The sequence below is a fragment of the Pelodiscus sinensis genome, chromosome 2 (genome assembly GCF_049634645.1).
Source record: "Pelodiscus sinensis isolate JC-2024 chromosome 2, ASM4963464v1, whole genome shotgun sequence".
NCBI lineage: Eukaryota > Metazoa > Chordata > Testudines > Trionychidae > Pelodiscus > Pelodiscus sinensis.
In genome coordinates this window covers 9,233,117-9,258,696 of record NC_134712.1, presented here as the reverse complement: position 1 = coordinate 9,258,696, position 25,580 = coordinate 9,233,117, and the positions used below count along the sequence as shown (strand labels likewise).

General features: G+C 44.4%; 1 protein-coding gene across 1 annotated transcript in view; it reads right to left on the bottom strand.

Annotated features, from left to right (window-relative positions):
• Positions 1–25,580, bottom strand: part of COL22A1 (collagen type XXII alpha 1 chain) — a 310,548-nt gene that overhangs the window by 133,344 nt on the left and 151,624 nt on the right. The window contains exons 14-18 of the mRNA XM_075920074.1: positions 18,294–18,347; positions 16,764–16,817; positions 9,997–10,050; positions 8,112–8,156; positions 1,234–1,287 (exon numbers count right to left, since the gene is read on the bottom strand). Coding sequence (XP_075776189.1) covers positions 1,234–1,287; positions 8,112–8,156; positions 9,997–10,050; positions 16,764–16,817; positions 18,294–18,347 — 261 coding nt within the window. The remainder of the gene's footprint in view (positions 1–1,233; positions 1,288–8,111; positions 8,157–9,996; positions 10,051–16,763; positions 16,818–18,293; positions 18,348–25,580) is intronic.

Here is a 25,580-nt window from a genome sequence, read left to right as displayed (position 1 = left end):
CTCTTCAGAAAGGATATTTTTAAAGGGCACTAAAGATTTGTTGACAGCTTTGACTCAAGTGCTTGGAAAATGCTTCAGATCTGTAAATATCTCCACATCGCTCCTGGAGCACAAGGTGACATTAAAGATTGCTTTCCTTGGAGGAAAGAAGGGGATGGTGGCTAGAGATGGAGACACAAACTGCTTTGTGTCGACTCTGGCAATAACAACAGGGCTATTGTTGTCTCCTGGCCTTTAAATATTCTAATGCCTGAAGGCTAGAGCGGTAAGAAAATAAAATATTTCCCTCCATTGCTGCATAACTGTACAAAGTGCATCCTCCTTTTTATTTAGTCACTAGAAGATCTACCTGACATTGCTCGGGTTCTTAACTCAAATAAGTGGGTTTTTTTTCCTTCATTTGAATCATTGCTGTGGGGTGCGGCTGGGGCTGAGGGGTTCAGCAGGCAGGTTGCTCTGCAGAGAGAGGACAACCCCAGCCCTCTCTCACCACAGCAGTTTGGGAATAGATGATAAGCACCTGTACATGGCCATTGCCACTGCAGGCACCAGGGGACGAATGCATGTCCTCCAGCTGGGTGACGGACAGACAAACAGACACACAAACAGACAAACTCTCTGCAATATATAATAGATAGCTTCCCCTTTTTCCATCTTTACCCCTGCTGGCCCAATGAGGGTCCAGCTGTCCCACTCCCAAGCCCTGACCCCTTGTTGCCCCCTGTGGGTCATTCTACAGTATAACTGTCCCTCCTACCTGACTCCTTTCTTTCCATTTTATGACACACAATCAAATCCGGGCACATCCCATTGTCCTGGCTTTAAGTTATGAAAAGAGGAAGCTGCATACCAAATTTGGTGGTCCTAGGTCTTACCACTGAGAGGAGTTCTTTGAAAAAATAGACTCACAGACAGACGGGCACACAGAAAGACAGAGATGCACAACTCTCTCAAATATATAGTTGATATGGCTGTTCTACTCCCCACACTAGAATCACACTGCTCCTCGGTTGACATGAGATTGGTCAGTACAGAACAAGGTTGTTGAACGCAGGGACCCGTCGGGTCAGAACTGGGTATTCAGAAAGACCTTGATGTTTTAATGAGATGCTCTTCTGCTCCTACAGTCACAATATGTCAGGAATAAGTCCCATTTCAGTAGCCACCTTCCTATTTATTGTGCATGAACCCCTCCTTCGGAGAACAACTTTGGAGTATGTATTTACTACATACCTGTTTCCCCTCTACACCTGGCTTCCCTGGGAATCCATCAAGGCCTCGTTCTCCCTAGGGAAAAAGAAGAGAGAAGATGATAACTTATAGTTCAAATCCTTTACCTCCCTCTTTTGCAAGAGACAGATCAGTCCACATAACCTTCTCTGCTACTCACCTGCAGACCTGAGAACACAAAAATTGATCTAAGTCTGTTATTTTGGGAAACACCCATCTTCAGAAAGGATGGAGAGGCCTATCTACAGTAAAGAGGTGAACTGTGTTGTCATCAGGCACCCTAGTAGATATTTTCCATTTCTAATTTCTGTAATTTGTAAATTTCATACCACTCTTCATCATCTTTTTTTTTTTTTGTTAACTGGGAGAAGTGTCATGGCATGGTCTGGGGAATAAGGCCTGTCAGTCAGAACTACCTTCTCCCTGTCTTACTAATGTTGTTATTAGGTATTTCATAATAATTTATAACACAACTTAATCCATTTCTGAACCAAAATATTGTCTTAGCAGGTTTTCATGTTGCTGTTCCAAGTCCTGCAACTCTTATTCAGTGGAAATCCCCACTGAGGGAAATGGCAAAGATACTTGAGTAAGGACCAATTTAGGCTTTCAGGGCAGAGCCCAGTAATAATACTTTGCATCTGTAATATGTCTCTTTTCATCTGTGGCTCTCAAAAGGATGGTCTTTGGACAAAGGCAGCAGACCGATTCAGCAGATCTGGGTTCAATTCCTGTCTCTCCCACAGATTTCCCATATGACTTCATCTCTCTGTGCCTCAGTTTCTCATCTGCAAAATGGGAATAATTGTTCTTCCTTCCTAACACCCTTTGTCTTTTCTGTTCAGATTGTCTGATCTTTGGGAGTGGGACTGTCTCTAACTATGTGTGTGTTCATTATCTAGCAAAATGGAACCCTGATTTAAGCACTACTATTAAAATATTATATTATATTATAATTAATCATAACAGATTTTGTTCATTAGCAAATTCTACCAGTAAAGGCAGTAATTGGTAATTAAATACTATTTTGAGTTTTGGCTTTAATAATCTCAGTTGTGATTTATACCTCTTCACATAAATGTTTGAGTTAGGCTATTATTGGTAAAGCAGTACTTATAGCATTATTATAGCATTAGGTTTAACTACCAGGGAGGAAGGGTGTACGTGTGTGATTACGTTAGCATGCTGAAAATGGATTTATAAATCAATGAATTGATGGGGAGGGTTTTTTTAGAACGTCTATAAATCTTGCATCAGAAATGCTATTTCATTCTGCACATTAGGTGACATAGCCACCTGAAGGAAGGATTTTCTAATCTTTATCTATTGTAATTATGAACTTGTGTTGGTTCATTTTTACACACACACACACACACACACACACAGCCTGCTTGAATTAACCTCTTTGTATTCTGCAGTGTAGATCATTTGAGACATCACAACTTTACAGACTGCTGACCAATGGAACACTAACATCTTTTTTGGTGCATCTATGACATCAGCGTGGGGCCTCATAAGATGGATTCATTGCCAGAGGACGGTAGACGTTGTCAAATCCTCTCAATATCACACAAAAAGAGGGCTGAATAAGGATATGGTGCTAGACTTGGTTGAAATTTTTCCAACGATAATGATTTTTGTTCTGTTTTATTTTTGTCATAAGGTAGGTTTTCAAATGAAATGAAAGTGTTCCTTGTTGGTGATGTGGAGAAAAAACAACTGATTTTTCTTTATCTTTCCTTTTTTTTTAATGCAAATCTGTCAGAGAACCAAAAGCACTTCTTCTGAATTTTCCATTTCAAAACTGTTGTGTGTTTCTATCCACTTTCTATCTTCCAACTCTTGCCAGGTGGAACAAAACTATCAAAAAGGGTGAGAAAGCAGGTAAAACCCCATTTTCTAATACTTTGTTACTAATTCCCAATTTCTACAACCACTTAGAGAGCAGTATCAAAGTATTTAAAGTACTGCTTTCTGAGGGTATGTCTACACAGCACTGTTTTTTTCAAAATAACAAAATGAGCATCTACTCAGCAAGCCATTATTTCAAAATAATGTCGAGATGGAGGACTTCTTACTCAGACTCCTGTAACCCTCATTTCACGAGGAGTAAGGGATGTTGAAAAAAGAGTGTTCTTCCTTCCACTTCTTGGTGTGAAGACCGCACCAAAAACCGAATTAAGCTATTTCAACTTCAGCTACGCAATTGACGTAGCTGAAGCTGCGTATCTTACTTTGACTTTTCTCCTTCAGTGTAGATGTGCCCTGCGAGAAAATGTTACTTTATTTTTAAGGGTTAAAATATTTTCCTCCCAACTTTTCTATCATTTTTTTTCTCATTGGGGAAATAGCAAAAAATCTGGGAAAGTGGTGGTGGGACACTCTCCCAGGAAAACTGCATCTTCGGGAAACAGTTGAAAGGCAAATTTCTATATCAAAAGCTCCCAGCTCAAGTATTTTGATATGTCCAAGTTTCTGATCAACGCTATATGACCTATAACAATATTATCCTTTATTAAATGTTGTATTAATCTTGTGATTTTATGTGGAAACTGATCACTTACGCGATGAAAACAATGTTCCAGGGAAATAGCCTACAGATTTCTGATCCGGACTTTGGTTTACCATTACAAAAGACACTGAAAATTCATCCCAGATTTCATATGAGGCCTGCTGGGACAGGACTTTGGGATGTTAGTGAATGCTGTATGGGGACTCTACACAACTTCAGAAATGATCAATAAGGCTCTAAGTTATGTACTGCTCCATAAAGTTAATGCTTTGATTTAAGGTGCTCCCAGTGTATAGTGACATAAGAGCCTTGTGGGAGATTTCACTTCTCTCTGAAACATCAGGATAATGGTTTGATGGAGCAATATTCAATATAGAGACTAATGTTCCTATTTAATATAACAATTCCTATATTCCTTAGGCTGGGAGAAGCATACATGATCTTTATTAATGCTTTAAAAATGGTGCTGAAAGTGGCAAAAATTTAGATTCCGATTTCTCAGAAGCAATAAGCAGTTGCAGACTGAAAAGCAGACAGGGAGCGATCTTTGGCCTGGCTCTTAACGCCCACTACTTTCACAGTGGTTCCAAGTGGTGGAAATTAAAACTAAAGGGATAAATGTTCTGAGTGCAGTATCGATACACTGTAAATGCCCAATTGTTATAGCAGAGATCTTGGATTTTATGCCGAGGCCAGAAGGGAAAGAAAGACACTGTAGCTGTGCCAATCCCTCAGAACGGAACAAACCCAATTCACTTGTTTCTCATTTTAATTCTTGTCTTGTTTTGTCAGTTCCCTGCCCCCTCACTGTTCTATCCCTCTTCCTCAGCCCAGTGATGGGAGAAAAATCCATGTTCCTCAGGGATGCAAACACCTCCACAGACCAGACAATATTGTCACAGGAAAAAAGGCTGATGGAATGGCTAGACACAACCCACTGATCCATCTCTTCTGGCCTGACCTCTGTGGGCGAAGGCATGAGGAAGATTAAATGATAACGGGCATCTGTCCAGTTGCAATGGAAAACATAGAACAAATGAAAGGGAAAAATGGCAACTTGACAATAAACAACCATATGGATGTTGGGAACAGAGCACTAGCCAATGGTGAAAGAGAGAGAGCTGGGAAGGAAATTGGACTGGGAGACTAACTGTAACACCAACAGGCAGAACTGAACCAGGAACCTCTGGAGCTTAGTGCATGAGCTAAAAACCATCCGGTGCTCAGATAAGGCTATAGAGAAAACTCATTCTCTCTCTGTATAAGTGGTCTCAGTGCCACTGCATGGGACAGAGAACCACACCCAGTAGGTCTCTGGGTTGCCTAACAGCCATAGCTGAGGAAACAATTGATGGGTTTTTTTTTGGTTTAGTGGCCATTTTGGGGAGAGGATTTTTTACCCTGTTTGTGTAGTTCAAGCTAGTCACATTTCAAACTAAAACTGTGTTTCAAAAGAAAAGTCAATCTGTTTCGTTTCATAAATGTCTAAACTGAATGTTTCAACGTTGGGGGATTTCCCCTCCTTTTTATTTGACAAGTTCAATCTAAGATTGCATTCTTAGCGAATCAATTATTCCACCCTTTTTTTCCCAGCACTAGTACAGGTTGTTCCTCTTTAGCCCGGCACCCTCAGGACCTGACCAGTACCAAACCAGAGAATTTGTCGGACTACAGGATGTCAATACTGTCTAGTACCATTACCAGCACTTCCACTGCTTACTGGGCTCTTAGAAGACATTTAGGGGTAAATTAGAACTAAATAACAGCACAGAACATTGAGAGCCAGGACTGGTGGCTGTAAACAAACTTTATGGGACCATGGAAAACTTGGCCACACCCATGAAAAGTGGACATCTGGCAAACTAAAATCATGCTGGACCACCGTTGTTGCTGAACCAGAGACTGCCAGACTAGAGAGACTTAGAGAGGTTTAACCTGTAGTGAAGTATCAGAGGGGTAGCAGTGTTAGTCTGAATCTGCAAAAGCGGCGAGGAGTCCTGTGGCACCTTATAGACTAACCGAAGCGTTGGAGCATAAGCTTTCATGGGCAAAGACTCACTTCGTCAGATGCATGTAGTGGAAGGAACCTGTAGTGACACTCCACGAATGCTCCTGCAGCTGGCTATCAGCAGAGGGAGCTCAAACACAGGCAAAACTCCCCAGCTAACATTGTAAAAGGTCTTGCCAAATTCCCAGAGTTGACTGGCGTGAATCCCCTTGCTACTCTCTGCACCCTGCGTCTCTAATGGCCTGGCAGCTCCGTACCTCAGCGCTGGCTGGAACAAACATGCCTTAACTGCATCGTTGCTCTCTACCATAAAAATAAATCACAGTGCGTGTCCACCCTTACTATGCCATCCCAGCACAGAGACCCCCACATTCAAGGAGGTCTGCATGCAGGGTTGGGCATTACGTGGTACTGAGTTCTCATCCCAGATAACACAGTCACTTGCCCACTAATCCATAACATGAGGGTGCTGATAGTCACTGGCCAAGGCACCTCTGTGTCCATTTGATTCCCTAGCTGCTGCACTGAGCCACTGACAGTCACCTATATATCGGAGCAGCCACAGATTGCTTTAAATTACACTGGAGAGTAACCTGCAGCCCACTCTGGATAAAGCGAGCGCAAAGCCACCTTTGCAGTCCAGCCTCCTGCGCTGCACTGCATGCGCCTCAGAGGACTGTGGCTTCTACGTTGATTGTTGGTGGCAGAGAATAACAATAACCCAACTCAATGAATGTGACATCAGCCCTAGGCCATTCATCTCTACCCAATCAGAGCCAGCCGCATGCCCTGCCGTCTATCGGGATAGGAGAAAATTCACCAATGCAAAAAGCATGGAGCAAAGCACTTGAAAGTGATGCTACTTTTTGGGAACCCAGGACTGGGAGAGCACTTACCTGTGGTAGCCAAGCCAGCAACCCATGCCAACTTGTGTTTATAGACAAAATAAAGATAAAGGAAACTGGGTGGCTCAGGAAGCAGGTCATCAGATGGAGATATCTGTATTTCTAGGTTAGCAGCTCTGGTCAGTAGCGTGCAAAGGTCATTATCACCTATTAGGTGGGTAATACCCCATGTGAACACATCATAGACTCATAGACTTTAAGATCAGAAGGGATCATTATGATCATCTAGTCTGACTCCCTGAACAGTGCAGGCCACAGAATCTCATCCACCCCTCCTAGAATAATCTTCTCACCTATATCTCAGATATTGAAGCCTTCAAATACTTTTAAGACCCCAAGATGCAGAGAATCCTCCAGCTGTGATCTGTATCCCATGCTACAGAGGAAGGCGAAAAACCTCCAGGGCCTCTGCCAATCTACCCTGGAGGAAAATTCCTTCCCGACCCCAAATATGGCGATCAGCTAAACCCTGAGCATGTGGGCAAGACTCACCAGCCAGACACCCAGAAAGTTCTCTATAGTAACTCCTATCATCCCTCCATTGACCTATTTACCTCTGATAATGAATGGTCAATTAGTTACCAAGATCATGTTATCTCATCAAACCATCCTCTTCATAAACCCATCTAGTTTAATCTTGAAACCAGATAGATCTTTTGCCCCCACTACATCACAGCAGTCTCAGAGGGATAGCTGTCTTAGTCTGTAACATTACAAACAACGAGTAGTCCCGTGGATCTTAGAGACTAACAAAAATATATAGGAAAAACTTGAAAAACAACAAATGGTGTGGTAGCACTTTAAGGACAAACAAAACATGTAGATGGTATCATGAGCTTTTGTGGGCACTGCCCACTTCTTCAGATGACTGGAATGTTCGAAGTCCAGAACCAAGAATAAATAAGGGAAGGGGTGGCAGGGGGGGAATTGGAAGAGAGAAGAGGACATTGGGTAGAGAAGTTTCAAAGGATTAGCAGAGCCAGTCTGCAACAGGAAAAAAACAAATATTTCAAACACTCCGGTCATCTGAAGAAGTGGGCTGTGCCCATGAAAACTCATGATACCATCTACATCTTTTGTTAGTCTTTAAAGTGCTCCCAAACTATTTGTGGTTTTTTAAGTTTTTCCTATTACAGACTAACTCGGCTACCCCTCTGAAGTTTTTAAAAATATATTGAATCATGAGCTTTTGTAGCCTAAACCCACCCACGCAGGTGGCACTTGTTGGAACTCTTTGCAGCGAGCCCAGGGAACAAATCGGTCTGGGGTTCCGAACTCCCATGTCACTCTCACGAGAGGTCACTCCAGCTCACAACTGCACGGGGCGGGCTGTAAACCACAGGGTACCAGCCCCACACTCTTCCCCCATGGTACATTCATTTACAAAGCAACAGGCAGAGAGGGAAAGCAACACAGCAATTTCCTAGGCGGTGGCTCTGACGTGCTCTAGTGATACCTTGTCTCCTCGAGTTCCCTTTTCTCCTCTTTCTCCCTGCAGGCCCTAAAAATGAAAACAATAAAAAAGGGAAATTACAAGGCTTCATACAACACGGCCCCTATTCTCTTCCTCAGAGAAGGAGCTGGGTTATTCACTAACCCTCTGGCAGCAAAGGACGATATTCTTGCAAAGATCTGTCCTGTAAACCAACAAGGATGTTAATGTTGCACTGAGGTGGTGCAAGAAACTGGGGTTAAGGAGAAACTGGAAGGTACAGTAGTGGGTAACAGTGAGCACTGACTGCTGTTGAATAATCCCAACCCAACAGGGCAAACACAGCTGGATGAATGAGTGACAATGTTCATTTGGGCACCACGTGCAAATCCACAGCTTTCCAATTAACATGAAAGCTATAGAAGGGTTTGCTGCATCTCAGATAACTGGATGGCCGCACATTACACACATAATAGTGCTGACACACCTACAAATAATCAAATGAAGGAAGGGGCAGAAATGTAACCTTTCCTGTGAATAGTCACACGGCATGGTAGGTGTAGTTCACGTCTTTTGTAGCAACTGAGCAAACAGCAGGGAAAACCTGCAGCAACAGGACACACACACTCAGTTGATGGTGACCCATCAGGAATGGCTTGTTCATGGAATGTTTTACACTCTGGTGACTTTGTATTTTAATACTTCACTTATCTCCATGTTACAGTGCAGCGGGCTTAGCTGAAAATTAATGAGAGTGGCCCTGCTCAGGTTTGCTTGGTCCAGAGGACAGGTTAGATGCTGTTATGATTTCAGGCTGTACGTGAGCGCAATCAAATGCCGGACAAGCCTCTTCGTGTCTGACAGTATATTTGTGATCAAACTGCTCAAATGGAAAAACCAGCTATTTTCTCTTGAGATGAAGTCACTGGTTTTTATTGCACACTTGACACTCCATGAAAAATCACTGCTTTCTAGCTCCCTGTCTCTTTTTTCCTCCCTTCCCATGCCTCTCTAGGGGTTTAACATGTGCAAACATGCTTGGGAGAAAATCAGGCAGATATTTTGTTCTTGAGTTCCCCTTGCGGTTCACTTTCAAAGCTTATTCCTATCTGCTCATCTTATCAGCAAGGGTAAGCACAGGTCTAATTGTCAGTGCTCATCTTTAGTGCCCCATTGCTCAATTACTAAGTCATGGTGTGTCCCCTCCTTTCATTCATGAGATCCAAGTCATCCAAATGCATTCCCTCTTACAGTACGGCCACAGAGTTATACCAGGTGTGAGGTCACGGAAACCTTCTGGGTGTTAAGAATTCCCAGGTCAGAGAGAAACTGACCATCCCCCGATGTCTTGTGGTCAGTGCCAAATGATTTAACATAATCCACTTCAGGCACCCTGATGCATCTAATTTGGTGTGTGAGTAGAGATGTTTCCTCTAGACCCCTTGTGGTGCCTTAAAGCATGTGGATTCATATAGCTCTTTTGAGTCTATCTTAGCTACAGCAGATGCAGTTGAATTCCCTTAGACCTGTGGTCACCAAACAGTAGACCGCGATCTACCAGTCGATCTCAGAGGCTCTAAGAGTCGCTCTTGAGCCCTCTCTGAACTGTGCACCTGTGCAGTACTTTTACATTTGCTTTCCTCATTTGAGGAGCAGCTACTCACTGAGCAACAACACAGGTGAGAGACTATGCGGAATGGTGGGAGGTCGGGAGGGCTGAAACACCCCGGCCAGCTGGCTGTGGCTTTCCGCTGAAAGAGGCTGCCCCACGCTCCAGCTGATCAGGCAGCTTCTCCTCTGCGCCTGCCCACGTGGAGCGTGGGGCACCCTGGCTGAGCGCCATGGCAGCTGGGGGGCGGGGGTTCAGATTGTTAAGCTAATCAAAAGTGACCAGAAAAGCATGACTTACGGGTGCTCCAACGTAGCCTTTAATTCCTGGTGGACCTCGTTGTCCCTCAGATCCCTAGGGAGGATATAAAACATTGAAAAAGACAAGAGGTTAATTCAACAGAGAAAGCAATAAATAACGTAGTCAAGAATTAAACTGGCACTTCCTGTGAGATGTTCCAGGGAGGTAGCTGTGTTAGTCTGAGTCAGCACAAACAACAAGGACTCTGGTGGCACCTTTTAGGATATGTCTACACTGCACGCTTATTTCAAGATACGCTATTCTGGAATAGTTATTCCAAAATAGTTTATTTTGAAAGAGCACATCTACACTGCTGGGAAGCCTCAAAATTAGTCCAAAGAAGGCCTCCCTAATGTAGACGTGCAATCTCGATTTAGAGCCCCAGGATGCACTGGGGAGGAATAACTTAGAATGGCCCTAGTAAGGTATTATTCCAAAATAGCAGCAGTGGAGCATCTACACATGCCTTATTTTGAAATAGCTATTTCAGAAGAGGCATTATTCCACGTGGAATGAGGTTGACAGATTTTGTCTGTTATTTCAAAATTATTTAGAAATAACGGAATGGCTGTGTAGACGCTCACATTATTTCAAACTAACGCTAGTTATCTTGAAATAACGGTGCAGTATAGGCACACGCTTAAAGACAAACAATTTTATTGTGGCATAAGCTTTTGTGAGTTGCACTTCACTTTGTTTGATGCACAAAGTTAAAGAAATAGATGATAGAGATACAGAGATGGGAGTATTATGTTAGTGCTAATTCAATCAGGGTGGTGAATTTGCACTGATGTAACACTCCCTACCATCAGTTGTTAAACCTTTCCTTTTGCCCCCAGTGTTCAGACACCAATGCCCGTTATTTGTCACACCTTGCTTTTCACCGTTTTACCACTTGGTTTTCAGACTTGTCCCTTAAAGACAAATAGGTACACGCAGATTTCTGTATAAGCTGTTTCAGTGTTGCTACTAATTGGGGGCCAATTACATTCATTTGGCACTTCCCGGCTCTTGACTGGGTGAGGTGGGGTTATTCTGAAAACAGGATGAGAAGGGCACAAGCCAATAAAGGCAGCATGTTTGACAATAAAAGCCAATTCTTTGTGAGAAGCGAGCCTCGGAGTTTAGAGAAACACATACAATGCAAGCAATAGCATTCCCTTGTGCTCTCCGGCTGGGCTGGAGAGTGACAGATGCGATTCGAACTTGTTATCACTCTCTCTGTGTTTATTCCAACACATAATTTCTAAACAAATGGCCAGGTTCTTAGCTGCACTTGTGTCAGAGGGAGTGCAAGGAAACCAGTTACAACTCTGTCCCAACCCTTTCGGTGTTATCTACCAGATGGGGCTAGTCAATGCAGCGTGTTCTCCGGTGCTACGTCTATACTACGATCTTCTTGAGGAAGAGGAAATGCAAATGAAGCGTAGTATAGATGTAGTCCTGACGTTTTCATCACACATTAGGCTCCAGGTGGGACAGGGCAGGAAATAGTGTTCTTTGCTGGCAGGAGTGTGTGTGTGGGGGGGGGTACTATCCATTAGACTGACGTAAAGCATACACCCAGGTCAGTGAATGTGGCACTGATTGTTTTGAGATTGTACTGTTAAGCCAGCTGGCTTGGTGGCTCGCCAAATAAACGTTTTCCCTTAAGCCAACTCCAATTTTGGACTCTCTTAACTCCTAAAGCTTCAGCTTCTGAAAGAACGTGTCCTCATGTCCAGCCTACGCTGACAATGCCAATGGCTGATAATTCCAGCAAACTGAAACTATCCAAATGAGGATGAGGGGCGCGCGGCATCCCTGACAGCTGCCATCAGGAGCCGCGTGCCCGGCTCCCGCAGTGCTGGCCCCAAGGCACCGGCCAGCAGCGCCCTTCCCCCTGCAGCTGCGGGGCCCTGCAAGGCCCGGCGCACACACCAGCAGCACTGGCCGAGCCAGGCAGTGCATACGCCATGCACCCCGGGGGCGGGCCCTGGGCTGCACGCTAGCTGCCGTGGCCGGCACGCACATGCACCATGCGCCCCGGGGGTTCTGTGCAGGAGGGGAAACGATCTGTTCACTGTGATGACCTAGATGCAAATGACCAGGAACTTGGTGATGTTACAAGTCCTGTTTGCACCACAATGTGAATCATGCAAGTTACAACATGTGCATGGTACTGGCACAGAAGGATGCTGTCCCACAAGCAGGGCCGGATTAAGGCATGGGCTAGCTGGGCAGCTGCCTGGGGCGCCAACCTATGGCAGCTGCCATCAGGCGCCGCGCACCCAGCTCCCGGAGCACGAGCTGCAGCAGCTCCCAGCGGCCAGCCTGCAGCAGCCGCCCAGGGTGGGAGCCGCGTTAACCCCCGCAGCGCTGGCCAGCAGCGCCCTTCCCCCCGCAGCCGCGGGGCCCTGCATGGCAAGGCTCGGCCTGCCCCGGGCGGCGCACCAGCGGTGGTAGCTGGGCTGGGCCGGGCTGGGCATGTGTCCTGCTGCCACCAGCTCCAGGCGGGGCCGCGCATGCGCCCTCCCCCAACCCGGGGTGCAATTAAAGTGTCTGCCCCTGGTGCTGGAATGGTTCGGTCCGGCCCTGTCCACAAGTACCCATGACCATTTTGCGGAGTGAGGCTATAGCAGTTGGGGATGTGTATTAAAAGCTCACAGGGGGAGATGTATTTTAAAAGTCAAACTACCAACGGAAATCATGGGCTAGACCACTCACAGATCGAAGAGCTGATTAGCACTGCCCGACTGTGGTTGGGGACTGTGCCAGACACAGAGGCAAACCCTTGGTACAAATGTGGCTAGATTCAAGCACATCTATGAGGCCTCAGACAGATGCTTTCCTGAGGTGCAGGGACTCATGCAGAAGAGTGTGGGTGTGGCTTCGTCCCCTCAGGCAGACAGGGGTTTCCTTCTCTTTGCTTTCTCTCTTCCAATCAAGGGGCCTCTTCCCTGCTCTTATTTGGATGTTTCTTCCCATCCCAAAGCCACTAAGTCTCTCACAATTCAAGGCCAAGTCTCAGCTGGGTTTTGGGGGAAGCGTTGACAGTCTGTTTACACTATATCTGTCTCTAACCCGCCAAATCAACTCCTCATTCCTGACAAGCACCAAGTTTTCCCACAAAATGTGATGAGAGAGAACATTTGTAATATTATGGGAGTTGAGCGAGGGGCAGGAATGTGCCCAGGAGACCTCACTGAACAGTGCAAGCAGTTAACTTCATTTAAATTTTTATGAAAACAAAAAGGTACTCTTATTAGATTTCTATTGGCATTCCTAGCTAGTCTATCTAGTGAGGATATTCAGAGGGGATTTCATTACTGTCCTCCTCAGCTATCCTAGGGAGATTAAGTCCTTTGGGGATGAAGTACTATTACCATAAAACTGTAGTGCCATTAGCCCTGCTTCTGGAAGTTTCTGTGATACAGTTACTGATGTCTGCAACAATTGTTCACTATGTTTCTGACAGAAAAAATAAATGCATAAGATTGACCCAAGGCAAGAGACTGGAAAATCCCTCAGCCAAGTAGTTTAGCAGCTCACTGAGTTTCCTGAAATGTATCCATAGTGCCTGCATTGTTGTCTGTGAGTGTATCCTTCCTAGCTGGGAGTAAATGAAGACTAATTGAACATGGGAACCACTGTGACTCCACTGATCAGTGAAACTGCAAGTTAGCTCTCCTCAGAGCCTGCAGCAGAACCTGGAGATCTCAAAGTCACCACAATGGTGCTGCTAAATAAAGATAAGTTACCTGACTAAAACCGAATCATTACAGCAGCAATAGGAGATGTGACCTTTACATTTATCAGTGTTGTCACCTTTACAGTCCCAGTTATCAGCTCTTCACTTATATATCCATGTAATAAGAAGATGACTTGGGGACTTCTTTTAAACCCTTAGGCTATGTCTACACTGGCGGGTTGTTGCACCAGAAATATGCAAATGAGGCTAAGCGTGGAATATTGCCGAGGCTCATTTGCATACCTAATGAGCTGCCATTTTTGCGGAAGAGGTAATCCCTAGTTCTTATGTTATTCCTTATGTTAGTTCTTATTCTTTTTCTCCACACCAGTCATGATTTTATAGACCTCTAGCATATCTACCCTTACTCTCCTCTTTTCTAAGATGAAAAGTCACAGTTTTTTTAACCTTTCTTCATATGGCAGTTGTTCCAAACTCCTAATCATTTTTGTTATCCTTTACTGAACTTTTTCCAACACTAAGATATTTTTTGAGATAAGGTGATGACATTTGTATGCTGCATTCAAGGTAAGGGCATACCATGAAGTTACATAGAGGCAATAAGATATTTTCTGTCTTATTCTCTATCCTCTTTTTTTAAATGATTCCTAAAATTCTGTTTGCTTTTTTGACTCCTGCTACACACTAAGGTCACATCTAGACTGCATTCCTCTCTCGAAAGAGGAATGCCAATGAAGGACATTGAAAATGCAAATGAAGCGTGGATTTACAAATCACTTCATTTGCATAATTGCATCCAAGCGCTTTATCGAAAGAGGGTTTTTCAGAAAAAAACCCGCAGTTTAGATGGGGTTCTTTCAAAAAAAACCACCCTTATTTGAAAGACCCCTTACTCCTGAAAAAAATTAGGTTTAAAGTTTCTTTTGAAAAAGGGTTTTTTTCCCCCAAAAGAACCCCGTCTAGACTGCGGGGGAAGGAAGGGGGAATTTTGAAAAACACTTTTTGAAAAAAAGAGCTCAAATACGATTATGCAAATGAAGCATGAGATTTGTAAATGTGGGCTTCATTTGCATTTTCGATGCCCTTCATTTGCATTCTTCTTTCGAGAGCGGAATGCAGTCTAGCCATAGCCTATGTGGCTGTTTTCAAAGAACTATCCACAATGATCCCAAGATCTCTCTTGAGTGGTAATAGCTGATTTAGTCCCCAACATTTTGTACCTATAGTTGGGATTATGTCTTCCAATATGCATTGGTGCCACAGAGCTGGCCAGTATACATAGGTGACAAATTCAGTTCACGTCACCTGCCACCCATTCCCCCGAAGGATGAGTGTATCCAGAGTCATTAGGAAATAAAGGGCTTGGGTTACAAACGACTATATTAAATGCTTCCCCTTGTTCTCCCAGCCAAGCCCTTCATTCACAGCCGCCGTTCATCTTTCCACAACGCCCTGTCATGCAGCTTCCACAATGAGCCCCTCTGTGCCGCTGAATGTAATCCCCGTGCTGCCCCTGCATTCGCTGGCTCGCTGCCAGGCATTTCAACCCAGTGATGAGGACATGAGTAATACATGTGTGCTTCTGAGCGGGCCCTATGCGATCCCTGGCAGCGTGTAAACATTTATCCACAGAAGTGACAGGCAATTAGGGAACGGGCCTGTCCATATCTCCATGGCTAACAAATCTAGTGTGCCCTGTACAAATGAATGCTGCTTGTTGGCTTCATGGTTGCAAAAACCAGGATTTTACCAGGGTGCAGAAAAGTACTAGATACGTTCATGGAGTTAGGCCCCTCTGGTAGCCAGGACAGGTAGGAATGGTGTCCCCAGCCTCTGTTTGTCAGAGGCTAGAAATGGATGACAGGGAGGGATCACTTGTTGATTCCCTGTTCTGTTCACTCCCTCTGGGGCTCCTGGCATTGGCCACTGTTGGCAGATAGGATACTGGGCTAGATGGACCTTTGGTCTGACCCAGTGTGGTCGTTCTTATGTTATTTCTCTCCCCCCTCCCCCATTATAAGGCAGTAAGTCAATAGGAGCTGGATCTATGGAAAGTGAGGATACAAAGAGGCTATAAACATGGGCCTGTAGATCCAGGCTTGTTCCCAGTGTAGGGCTTAGCAATGCATTTACTGAATCAGACTCCCAAATCCCGGGGGGGTGTAAATGCTGTTGTACATCACCAAGTCACTGTGAATTGGCAAACACGGAGGCACCCAAAATTAATGGAGATTTGCTGGTTCAAGCCTGACGCTCTCTGAGTCTTTCTGATAATACTCACCTATTTCTGTGGGTGCATGAGTGGATGTACTGATGTTTTAACAATGTTTTGTAGGCAATATGCAGTATCATGCTAATACTGTGCACTTGTTCCCTCCTAGTCATAGAATCATAGAATACTAGGACTGGAAGGGACCTCAAGATGTCATCAAATCCAGTCCCCTGACCTCACGGCAGGACCCAGCACTGTCTAGACCATTCCTGGTAGACATTTATCTAACCTACTCTTAAATATCTCCAGAGATGGCAATTCCACAACCTCCCTATGCAATTCATTCCAGTGTTTAACCACCCTGACAGTTAGGAAGTTTTTCCTAATGTCCAACCTAAACCTCCCTTGCTGCAGTTTAAATCCATTGCTTCTTGTTCTATCCTCAGAAGCCAGGAAGAACAAGTTTTCTCCCTCCTCCCTGTGACACCCTTTTAGATACCTGAAAACAGCTATCATGTCCCATCTCAAACTTCTCTTTTCCAAACTTAACAAGCCCAATTCTTTCAGTCTTCCTTCATAGGTCATGTTCTCTAAACCTTTAATCATTTTTGTTGCTCTTCTCTGGACCTTCTCCAATTTCTCCACATCTTTCTTGAAATGTGGTACCCAGCACAGGACACAGTACTCCAACTGAGGCCTAATCAGCACAGAGTAGAATGGAAGAATGACTTCTCGTGTGTTGCTCACAACACACCTGTTAACTAGTCAACGTGTAAAGACTCACACACATGCTGCCAACATAAGGACACCGAAATGCCCAGGCAGGAAATACAAGTTTTGACTTCAGAGCGATGAAAGACTCACCTTAGGGCCCACTGGACCAGGAAGTCCAAAGGCCCCTGGCTGTCCTGGTTCCCCCTGTAACAAAGATTACATGGATTAGTCATGTGGTTTCTAAGGCCTGGACTCCATTTTGAAATCTCCACAGCTGAAGGATGCATGGGTGTCACCGATGGAGGCTCTGCATTGCCTCCAGTGCTCAGCTTCCACATATCATGTGCTAGTGATTTCTAAAGCCCACAGTGTGCTTTTTCTCAGGCGCAAACATGATGGGGTCACACCCAAGTAAATATACCAATGAAATACCAGGTCCTTCATTAGTCCTCTGCAGGCAGCTTCCCGAGCAACAAACTGTCTGCTCCAGTGTTCATGCCACATTAGGAGTTACAGCTGGTCAGCCCTCTAAAAGCTACCCCACAAATGTGAGCATTAACTGTCGGGCCAGTGCAGTGTACCTGCCATGTCTCCCTATATCACAGGCACTCCCAGAACAGCCTCATGTATGAGATGATGCAGTTGCATGGATTCAGCAAGGTACTTTGGGACGTTCTTATGCCTTGTAATATTGGGAGGTGCCTCTCAAAAACCACCATAGGCGGCAGACTCGGGCTATCCACAGACACAGCATGAGAAGGATGGGAAGCAAGAGAGCATTCTGCTTTGTACCTACTCCTGCCCTATTATGTATGTCTGCCCTCCCAAAGGAATCCCTTACCCAAGTGGTCCCCAGCGGCAGCTAACCCACCACCAGGGAGCAAGGCCTACACAGCCAATGGGTTCCTGCACCAGGAAAAGCAAACAGAGAGACAGGCAAAGAGCACAGATTAGCAGAAGGGAGGTAAGAGAAGAGGCTACACAGGAAGTTGATTTAAGCATAGACGGGGTAAGGTCAGAGTCCTGGAGGGCAGGGCTAACGTCCTGGAGACAAGCTGAGAAAGGTGCCCTCATAAAGGATGCTGGAAAATGCACGGACATTTGTCCTATTCTGCAACATTCAGGATAAGGGCCTTTTATGCAGCATGCTTTAGGTTTCTCCTGCAAAGCCTGTAGTTCTCCCCAGTCCCAGAGCTTTGAACAGTGTCCGCCTCACCCAGACACGCCCAATCCTCTGCTTTTTGTGACTGGGATGCCTTTCCTGCCTTTCACTGCCTTTCCTGTTTGCCCTTCTCAGCCACTCCAATCATTCTCCCTTCCCACCCTCTCCCCAGGCTGGTGGCCCTTTGCCTGGTGTGAAACAAATGGCTGAGTTTCACGCCTGCAGTTCTTAACCCACACAGCAGCAGCAAGTCCCAAACCGCCCCCTCTCACAGCTTAATGAATTGTTACGGTTCTGCCTCTGGAGTCCCGCAATATGCTTAATCCATATGACGTCTGAAGTCTTCGTGAACCTGTAAGGAACAATGCTGAGGTCATTAACCTCTTGTCACTTGTTTCTCTTCCTCCTAACATGGCCACACAAATCCCCGAGGCATGTCCCATTCGATATAGATTGATTTCCACTGCCGGGCTCACGCTGAAAGGAAAGGATTACAACAAAGGAACGAAAAAGCTTACAGTTTCTCCTTTCGCTCCATCCCTCCCGGGGGGGCCGGGCGAGCCTGGGGATCCCTGCAACACAACAGAATGTGTGTCAGCATAATAGTCACATCAGCGGAAAGCACAGAGGTGTGAGTCATATGGCAAGGGGAGAATAGGCGAGGAGGAAAAATCACTGCATCATGGGCAGGAACTATTTACAGTCTCATCAGGGCCCACTGTCAACATTAACCCTCTCTGGTCAGCAGATGAGCTGCGAGGGACGCACCCTTGTCCATTTAAAAAGAAAACAAGATAAAAACACTGTCACTACTAGAACATGTAAACTTGCTGTCGGATTATTGTCGCCTTTTGCTTTTCCCTATGTCCCCATTCCATTGCATTTTGTACCATCAGTTGGGTCTTGGCCATAGATAATATCTCTGAGGCAGGGACCATCCTTTACTACCTATTTGTCCAGCTTCCACAACAACCCCAGGTATCCTGCAGCAGTGTACCCTGTAAGCTGAGCACTTGGGTGGCTGTCCAGAAGAGATTCAGGTGTCACCCAACTGATTGGCAGAGCACTCCATAGCTGGCTACAGCTGCCAGCATGTGTTTCTGCTAGTGAAGCATATCCACATATGCCTTAGTGCACATAACAAAATTTATTCCACCCAGGGATGGAAAAAAAGAGAGGAAACACTGCCCTGCAGGCATTGCTGTAGAACAAATAAAGTCAGAGTGGCCGAGCACCCAACAGCTGCCTACAGGTGCCAGCATGCGTTTCTGCTGGTAACACACATTTGCACATGCCTTGGTGCACATAACAAAATGTATTCCACCCAGGGATGGAAAAAATTAGAGGGAACACTGAGGTAGGGTTGCCATATTTGAACTTTCAGAAAAGAGGATACCCCTGAGAGAGAGTGTATCTGCATCAGTATCTACCAACTCACGTTGTATTATATACATACACAACCTGAGTTGGTAGAAACGGATGCAGATACACTCCCTCTCAGGGGTGTCCTCTTTTCTGAAAGTTCAAATATGGTAACCCTAAACACTCCCCTGTAGGCATTGTTGTAAAACAAATAAATAATAAACGGAGCCTACCACAAACGAAGAACACAGGCTCTTGGAAAGTTAGACAAGGCAACGCTCATGGAATAACCACAAGAAAATGAGATTTGAACAAATGGAAGTGAAAATCCTATGGAACTGAGGAACCTCTAGGTATGCTTTATTTTTAATTCTCACTGTTGTTCTTATTAGTGATAGTAAATATAAGGTATGGTGCCCCACTGTACCAAGTGCTGGGCAAACACAGAATACCTAAACCTTGCCCAGCAAGATACACAATCTAAAGATTCAGGATAGGGTGTTGCAGGATATGACAGCCAAAGGTATGATGAAGAATTGGCCCAGCATGGGCCACACTGCTGGCTAATTTTTTAATTGGGGTAAGAGGCCAGAAGGAAGGGAGGAAGAAAATGAAAGTAAAAGGAATAGGCACTGGAAACAGTCTTGTTTATTATTAGAATGAACTAACCTGCTGTGCATTTTGGGGGGGGGGAGGGGACTCTAAGCAGGTCATGAAGTGCTGCTATTTTTCAAGGGTAGTAAGCCCTTAAATGCCTAAATCACTTCTGACAATGGTACTAAGTTCAAAAGTTATTTGAGCACGTTTGAAAATTTTGCCCATAGCAAATGATACCTTTGACAAGAAGTTTAATTCCTGGAATAATCATGTTTATAGGGGAGATTTAGGTTGAACATTAGGAAAAACTTCATAATTGTCAGGGTGGTTAAGCAAAGAAATAAATTGACTAGGGAGGTTGAGGAATCTCCATCATTGGAAATATTTAAGAGCAGGTTAGATAGACATCTATCAGGGATGATCTAGATGGTGCTTGGTCCTGCCATGAGGGCAGGGGTCTGGACTTGATGATCTCTTGAGGTCCCTTCCAGTTTTAGTGTTCTATGATTCTATGCTGTTCCTCAAACTATTTGTTTAGACAAAAGAGAGATCATGTTAATCATGACTTTGGACCCACTGCAGATGGTATTTTAGAGCAAGTAATTTAAGGCATCAACAGTAGTGGCTGAAAAAGGCCAGCCAATTCAAGCAGGAAGGATTTGGTCTTTCCAGACCAGCAATTCACAGGATTGGCTTTGTGTCGGATCCCATTGCTCCAGAGTCATGAAATTCTGGGTTTGTAACACCCTCTAACAGTGGTTAGTTCCAGAAATAAAATACCTGTTTTGTCAGGATTAGTACTAACAGCATTAGCGGGGCCCACAACAATGACAGATGTGTCAGAGTGAACTCTGAAAGCAGGTCATAGCTCCCAATGTATGTGATGAGCTTTAGAAGCAGATGGGGATGCATCACAGAGGGGAGACAAGAAGGAAAGCCCAGGGAATGGGCATATAGTAATATTGGCACTCATTGGGATTTCCTCTGAGGCTCTGTGCAGAGAGGACTGAGGTTTCTTAGGTGATGTGTATCAGTGCCCCACATACCATCTAAGGGTTTGTTTACAATAGCCCCTAGGGCGACTGAAATTGCAAATCAAGCCCGGGATTTAAATATCCCACGCTTGATTTGCATGTTCCCGGCAGTCGCCATTTTAGAAATTGACTAGCCCAAAGTAACTGCCCGCGTCTACACATGACAGTGCAATGGGATTCCGATTTAAAGCCCTAACTCGAATTAGCTGGTATTCCTCCTGCAATTTCGGTCGCCCTCATTAGCCTCCCTAGATCAATCTAGGGGGCTAGTGTAGATGTACCCTAATAGTACAATTGTACAGACTGCAGGTGAAATGAAGGATGCCTAAGCATTTGGGGAAGAGAAGTGGTTAAATGTCTAACAAATTCTCCACTGTTCCCATCAAAGCTTCTTTGGGAACTTTGATGCAATCCTGAGGACTTTCTTCTCCTTTGACCACTCTTGGGACCAGGACAGACTGAAGGGGCTAGGGACAGAAACGTCTGTAACAAAACCTAAGATTCTTGAGAGCATGTCTACACGGAGCTGTTATTGTGATAATTTAAAGCATAATAGCTAGGCCACACTAAACGCCCAGATGGAGTCCATTGCCAAAGTAAACAAAACAAAACAGGACAAAGGCACTCAGTGTAGAATAGGAGTATGGACCCAGGGGGTTAATATCAGAGCAGATATGCTACATTTGTCCTTCAGGGCTATTTCCTCATGCAGACCAGCTCAGAGTCTCAACATTCCTTTGCTGTTGGCCAATGGCTAGGAATCCAACTGGTAAAAAGTGTATCTCATGTCTTTCTAGAAGCTAGCCCACAGAGGATAGGACAACTTTCTACTGTAGTGGTTCTAAAAAGTTTTGACCAGCTGATAAATCATGAGGGAGACAGTGTGGCAGCTTGTGATGGACTTTCTAGGATTTTTGTTTGTTTGTTTTGTGTTTGTTTTCCAGTTTGCGTGTTTTAAAAACCTACAAAATTGCATATAAAAATGACATTAAAACATTAAAGTAGTAAAGTGAAGTACTCAGAAGTCCAGAGATGTCAGAATTAAGGTTCCAGTGTATATATTATCTGAGAAGGTTGCCTGTACACATATGTACACACAAGAGCTACAGCTACACACACAACATGTCTGATAAATTAAAAGCCAGATTCTGCCATCCCTACTCACTTTTCTAGTCATTTACTCCATGTGTGGAACCACTGCCTTCAAAACACATTTGTGGAGTAAGGTACTATCCAATGTGAGACAGAGAGACTGGATCTGGCCCATATGTATTTAAAGATGCATATGGCAACTTCTTAGGGGTTATAAAAGCTGGCATCCACAAAATATCTATTGCATATACATAAATTAAAGTAATTACTTTCACTGCCAAGCCAGATTTCTTGTGAATTGAACCCTCATGGAAAGCACTTATTTTGGATTTTCTAATGCATTGGGAGGACGGACAAGGAGGATCAGGTCTGCTCTGTGTGAATGGTTCCCTAATGAGACAGAAAACCAGCAAATAGCAAATTTGATTTTCAAGGCAATCACTTGCTCAGAGAGGTCAATATATCTGGGAAGGAACTGCTGTTTCCTGAAAAAACAGCTTGCAACATATGTAAGAAGGCAGTTTCTTTTCTTTTCTTTTCTTTTAGAGGAAACAGGAAGCAAAATCCTCTTTCCTCACTATTTGTTTCCCATGATGTGGTGACACTAGCATGGGTGAATGGAAAAGTCCTCTTTGTGTCAGACTGGCAGGTGGTAGCCAATCAGCATGCATGATTTGAGGCACGGCACTACAAGCATGAGAAGAACAAGATAGAAGGTGGCACCAACGTTCCAAGCAGAACAGCTTGGAGTGGACAGCTTGGATCTCTGTGAGCCTCTGCCTGTCTGCCTAGTGGTCCACAAAGAGCAGCTTGCATTAGGAATCTGGGTGCCTTTCCTGCCTGGATGAGCATTTAAACACCCCCTCTCACCTGCCTATCCTGAGCAATGTGAAGGAATGCACCAGCAGAGGCAGCTCTGCCTGTACACCGTGCACCTCCCTGCCTGGCACTACAAAGTTACACATGGAGGGTTGTGAATTTCCACTTCCGTTGTTAACCCAAGAGAGTTACTTTCCATCCCTCAAAACGAGTGCAAATCACCTGGCCCAATCAAGGGCTGAATCAGCAGCTGCTGGTGCCTTAACAAAAACACAGGGGTGGATTGCAGTGTCCGGTTCACGGCTGTGCTTTCAGCAAGTGAAAGATGCAAAAATTTGGAACAGATTGGGATTAGAACAGCACCAGGCTTGGTCTACCATAAAGTTTAGCCCCCCGTAGATTATCAGTTAGTACTATGAGAAAAATACAAGTCAACGGACATAGCTGTGTCAGCAAAAGACCTACTGTAGACATAGTCATTCTAGCAAAAAAGTCCTTAGGCACCTTATTTTTCTTTAAGAACTGATATTAACTATGCCAGTCAAAAGACATGTTTTTCCCTAGTATAAACTGTGTCTACACCCAGAGAACTTGATAGTATGCCAGTAATTCTGGCTAATCCTTTTTAGTGTAAACAAGGCCTTAGTGATAACGAGTCAATACAATCATATTTAATAACCATTATGTTCTGATTTGGTTCACTTGTATTTATTATTTTAGGCTGGAATTCACCACATGCAAAGGGTCTGGCACAGGGTCTACACCCCACTTACATCATTCTGAAAACAGAGCTTACAGGGGGCATACTACTTGTAGTAGTACCTCGCAGAGAAATCAATTTAATCTTTAATGAAAAGAGGTGGCTGGTTGACCTAAATGTCAGTCACAAGGGAGGCAAGAGAGTTAAATTGGCATTCCTGTGCCTTAGGAAAATGTATTAGAAATACAATGTATTTCCTATGTAGGATTAAAGTATGTGTATCGCAATACTCAGAATTCAAAGGGTCTGTTGTAAGTAACAATTCCATCACACACAGGCAGGATTTGAACTTCCTACTAAGATCCCCCTCTCCCAATAGATATTGCAAAATATACCAGACAACTTAATGCTAAGATCAAAGTACAGCACTCTGTGTTGTTGGAGGTCCTGTCTACATTGATCACCACACTATTTCACATGAACTACATTGAGACCCTGGGATAGACAGTGCTACAGAAGTAACTTGAATGCAGCTTGTCGTATGTGGCTCTATACCGGGACCATCTACGTTTATATTGGAACATATCTGTATGTTGAAACAAACTCGTTTAATAAAGGAAGGGAAGTGGCTTGCACTTAGGCTACGTCTACATTGGCAAGATTTTGCGCAAATACTTTTAACACAAGAGTTTTTGCGTTAAAGTATTTGCGCAAGAGAGCATCTACACTGGCATGTGCTTTTGTGCAAAAGCATCCGTGCCAGTGTAGATGCTCTCTTACGCAAGAAAGCTTCGATGACCATTTTAGCCATTGGGCTTTCTTGTGCAAGAAATTCATGTTACACTGGCCTCTGGAGCAAGAACAGTTGCACAAGAGGGCTTAATCCTGAGCAGGATCATCATAGTTCTTGCGCAAGAAGCCCTGATTTCACACATTAGAACGTCAGTATACTTGCACAAGAACTCCCTGCCAGTGTAGACAGGCAGTAAGTTTTTGCGCAAAATCATGTGCTTTTGCACAAAATCATGCCAATGTAGACACAGCCTTAGAGTTAGATCCTAGACTGCCAATGCGATGTCTACCGAAATAAAAGAATATCCCCTCAGTAACTTTTTAAGCTAACTAATCATTTTATCTGCCTTTATCCCATTCACTTGCAACTCCTCAAGTAGCTGCCAAGTTTACAAACATTTCAGCTTGAAAACAGCTGTGACCTATAATCACATATTTTATTTGAAACTCTGGGTTGTGACCTATGATAATGGAGATGAGAACTATCTAAACAGGAAAGTAATGGTAAAAATCAGCCCTAAACATGCACTTAAACTGTAATTAGCCCTGCTGCCTTCCAATTCAAACAATAATTCACTTGACTTTTCCTTCTCTTATTCATTTTATCGAGGGGGCTATGGGAGAACTGTTAGTGCAGAATCTCTCTTCTTTTTGTTGTTTCTGTTATACAGGCTCCTTTTCTATGTGGAGGAGCCTCTTGCTTTAATAAAAATGAAATCAAATTTCTGAACATGTTATTACACCATCAGTAGATGTGTCCTCCACTGGCATTGGGAGTCCTTCAAAAGTCAATCAAATAAGATTAGGTGAAAACAACCCTGAATCAGCACTGTCATGAACTGGGAGAACTAGCAGGCCTTTTCCCTGCCTCACTTGTATGAGTCTGTAATTGGCTAGGGATCTTTTACCACCAGCTCCAGTCCAGCCCAGTGATTGAAAGAAACGTCCATTTCGGGAATATTCAGTGGCCTCTTTGCAGTAAGATAGGGGTCACAATCTAACTGAGAAGACTGCCACTGCTAATTGGCGCACTCGGCTAGAGGCCACGAGCTGATCAAGACAGGGAAATTATTTACTGTCTCTTCCCTACAGATGGTCTCTCCAGCTCGGAACAGAGGCTCTTCAGCTGAGAATTGTGGGGAATTCTGCTTGGCTGTGGTTCATATTTGTGTGGGCTCCAGGGCTGCCCCCTGCTACCTTTCCCCAGAACTATTTATACATTTTGGGTGCGTCTAGACTGGCAAGATTTTGCGCAAAAACTTGCCAGTTGTCTACACTGGCCGCTTGAATTTGCGCAAAAGCACTGACTTTGTAATGTACAAAATCAGTGCTTCTTGCGCAAATACTTTCACGCTCCCACTCGGGAAAAAGCCCTCTTGCACAAGAATACTTGTGCAAGAGGGCCAGTG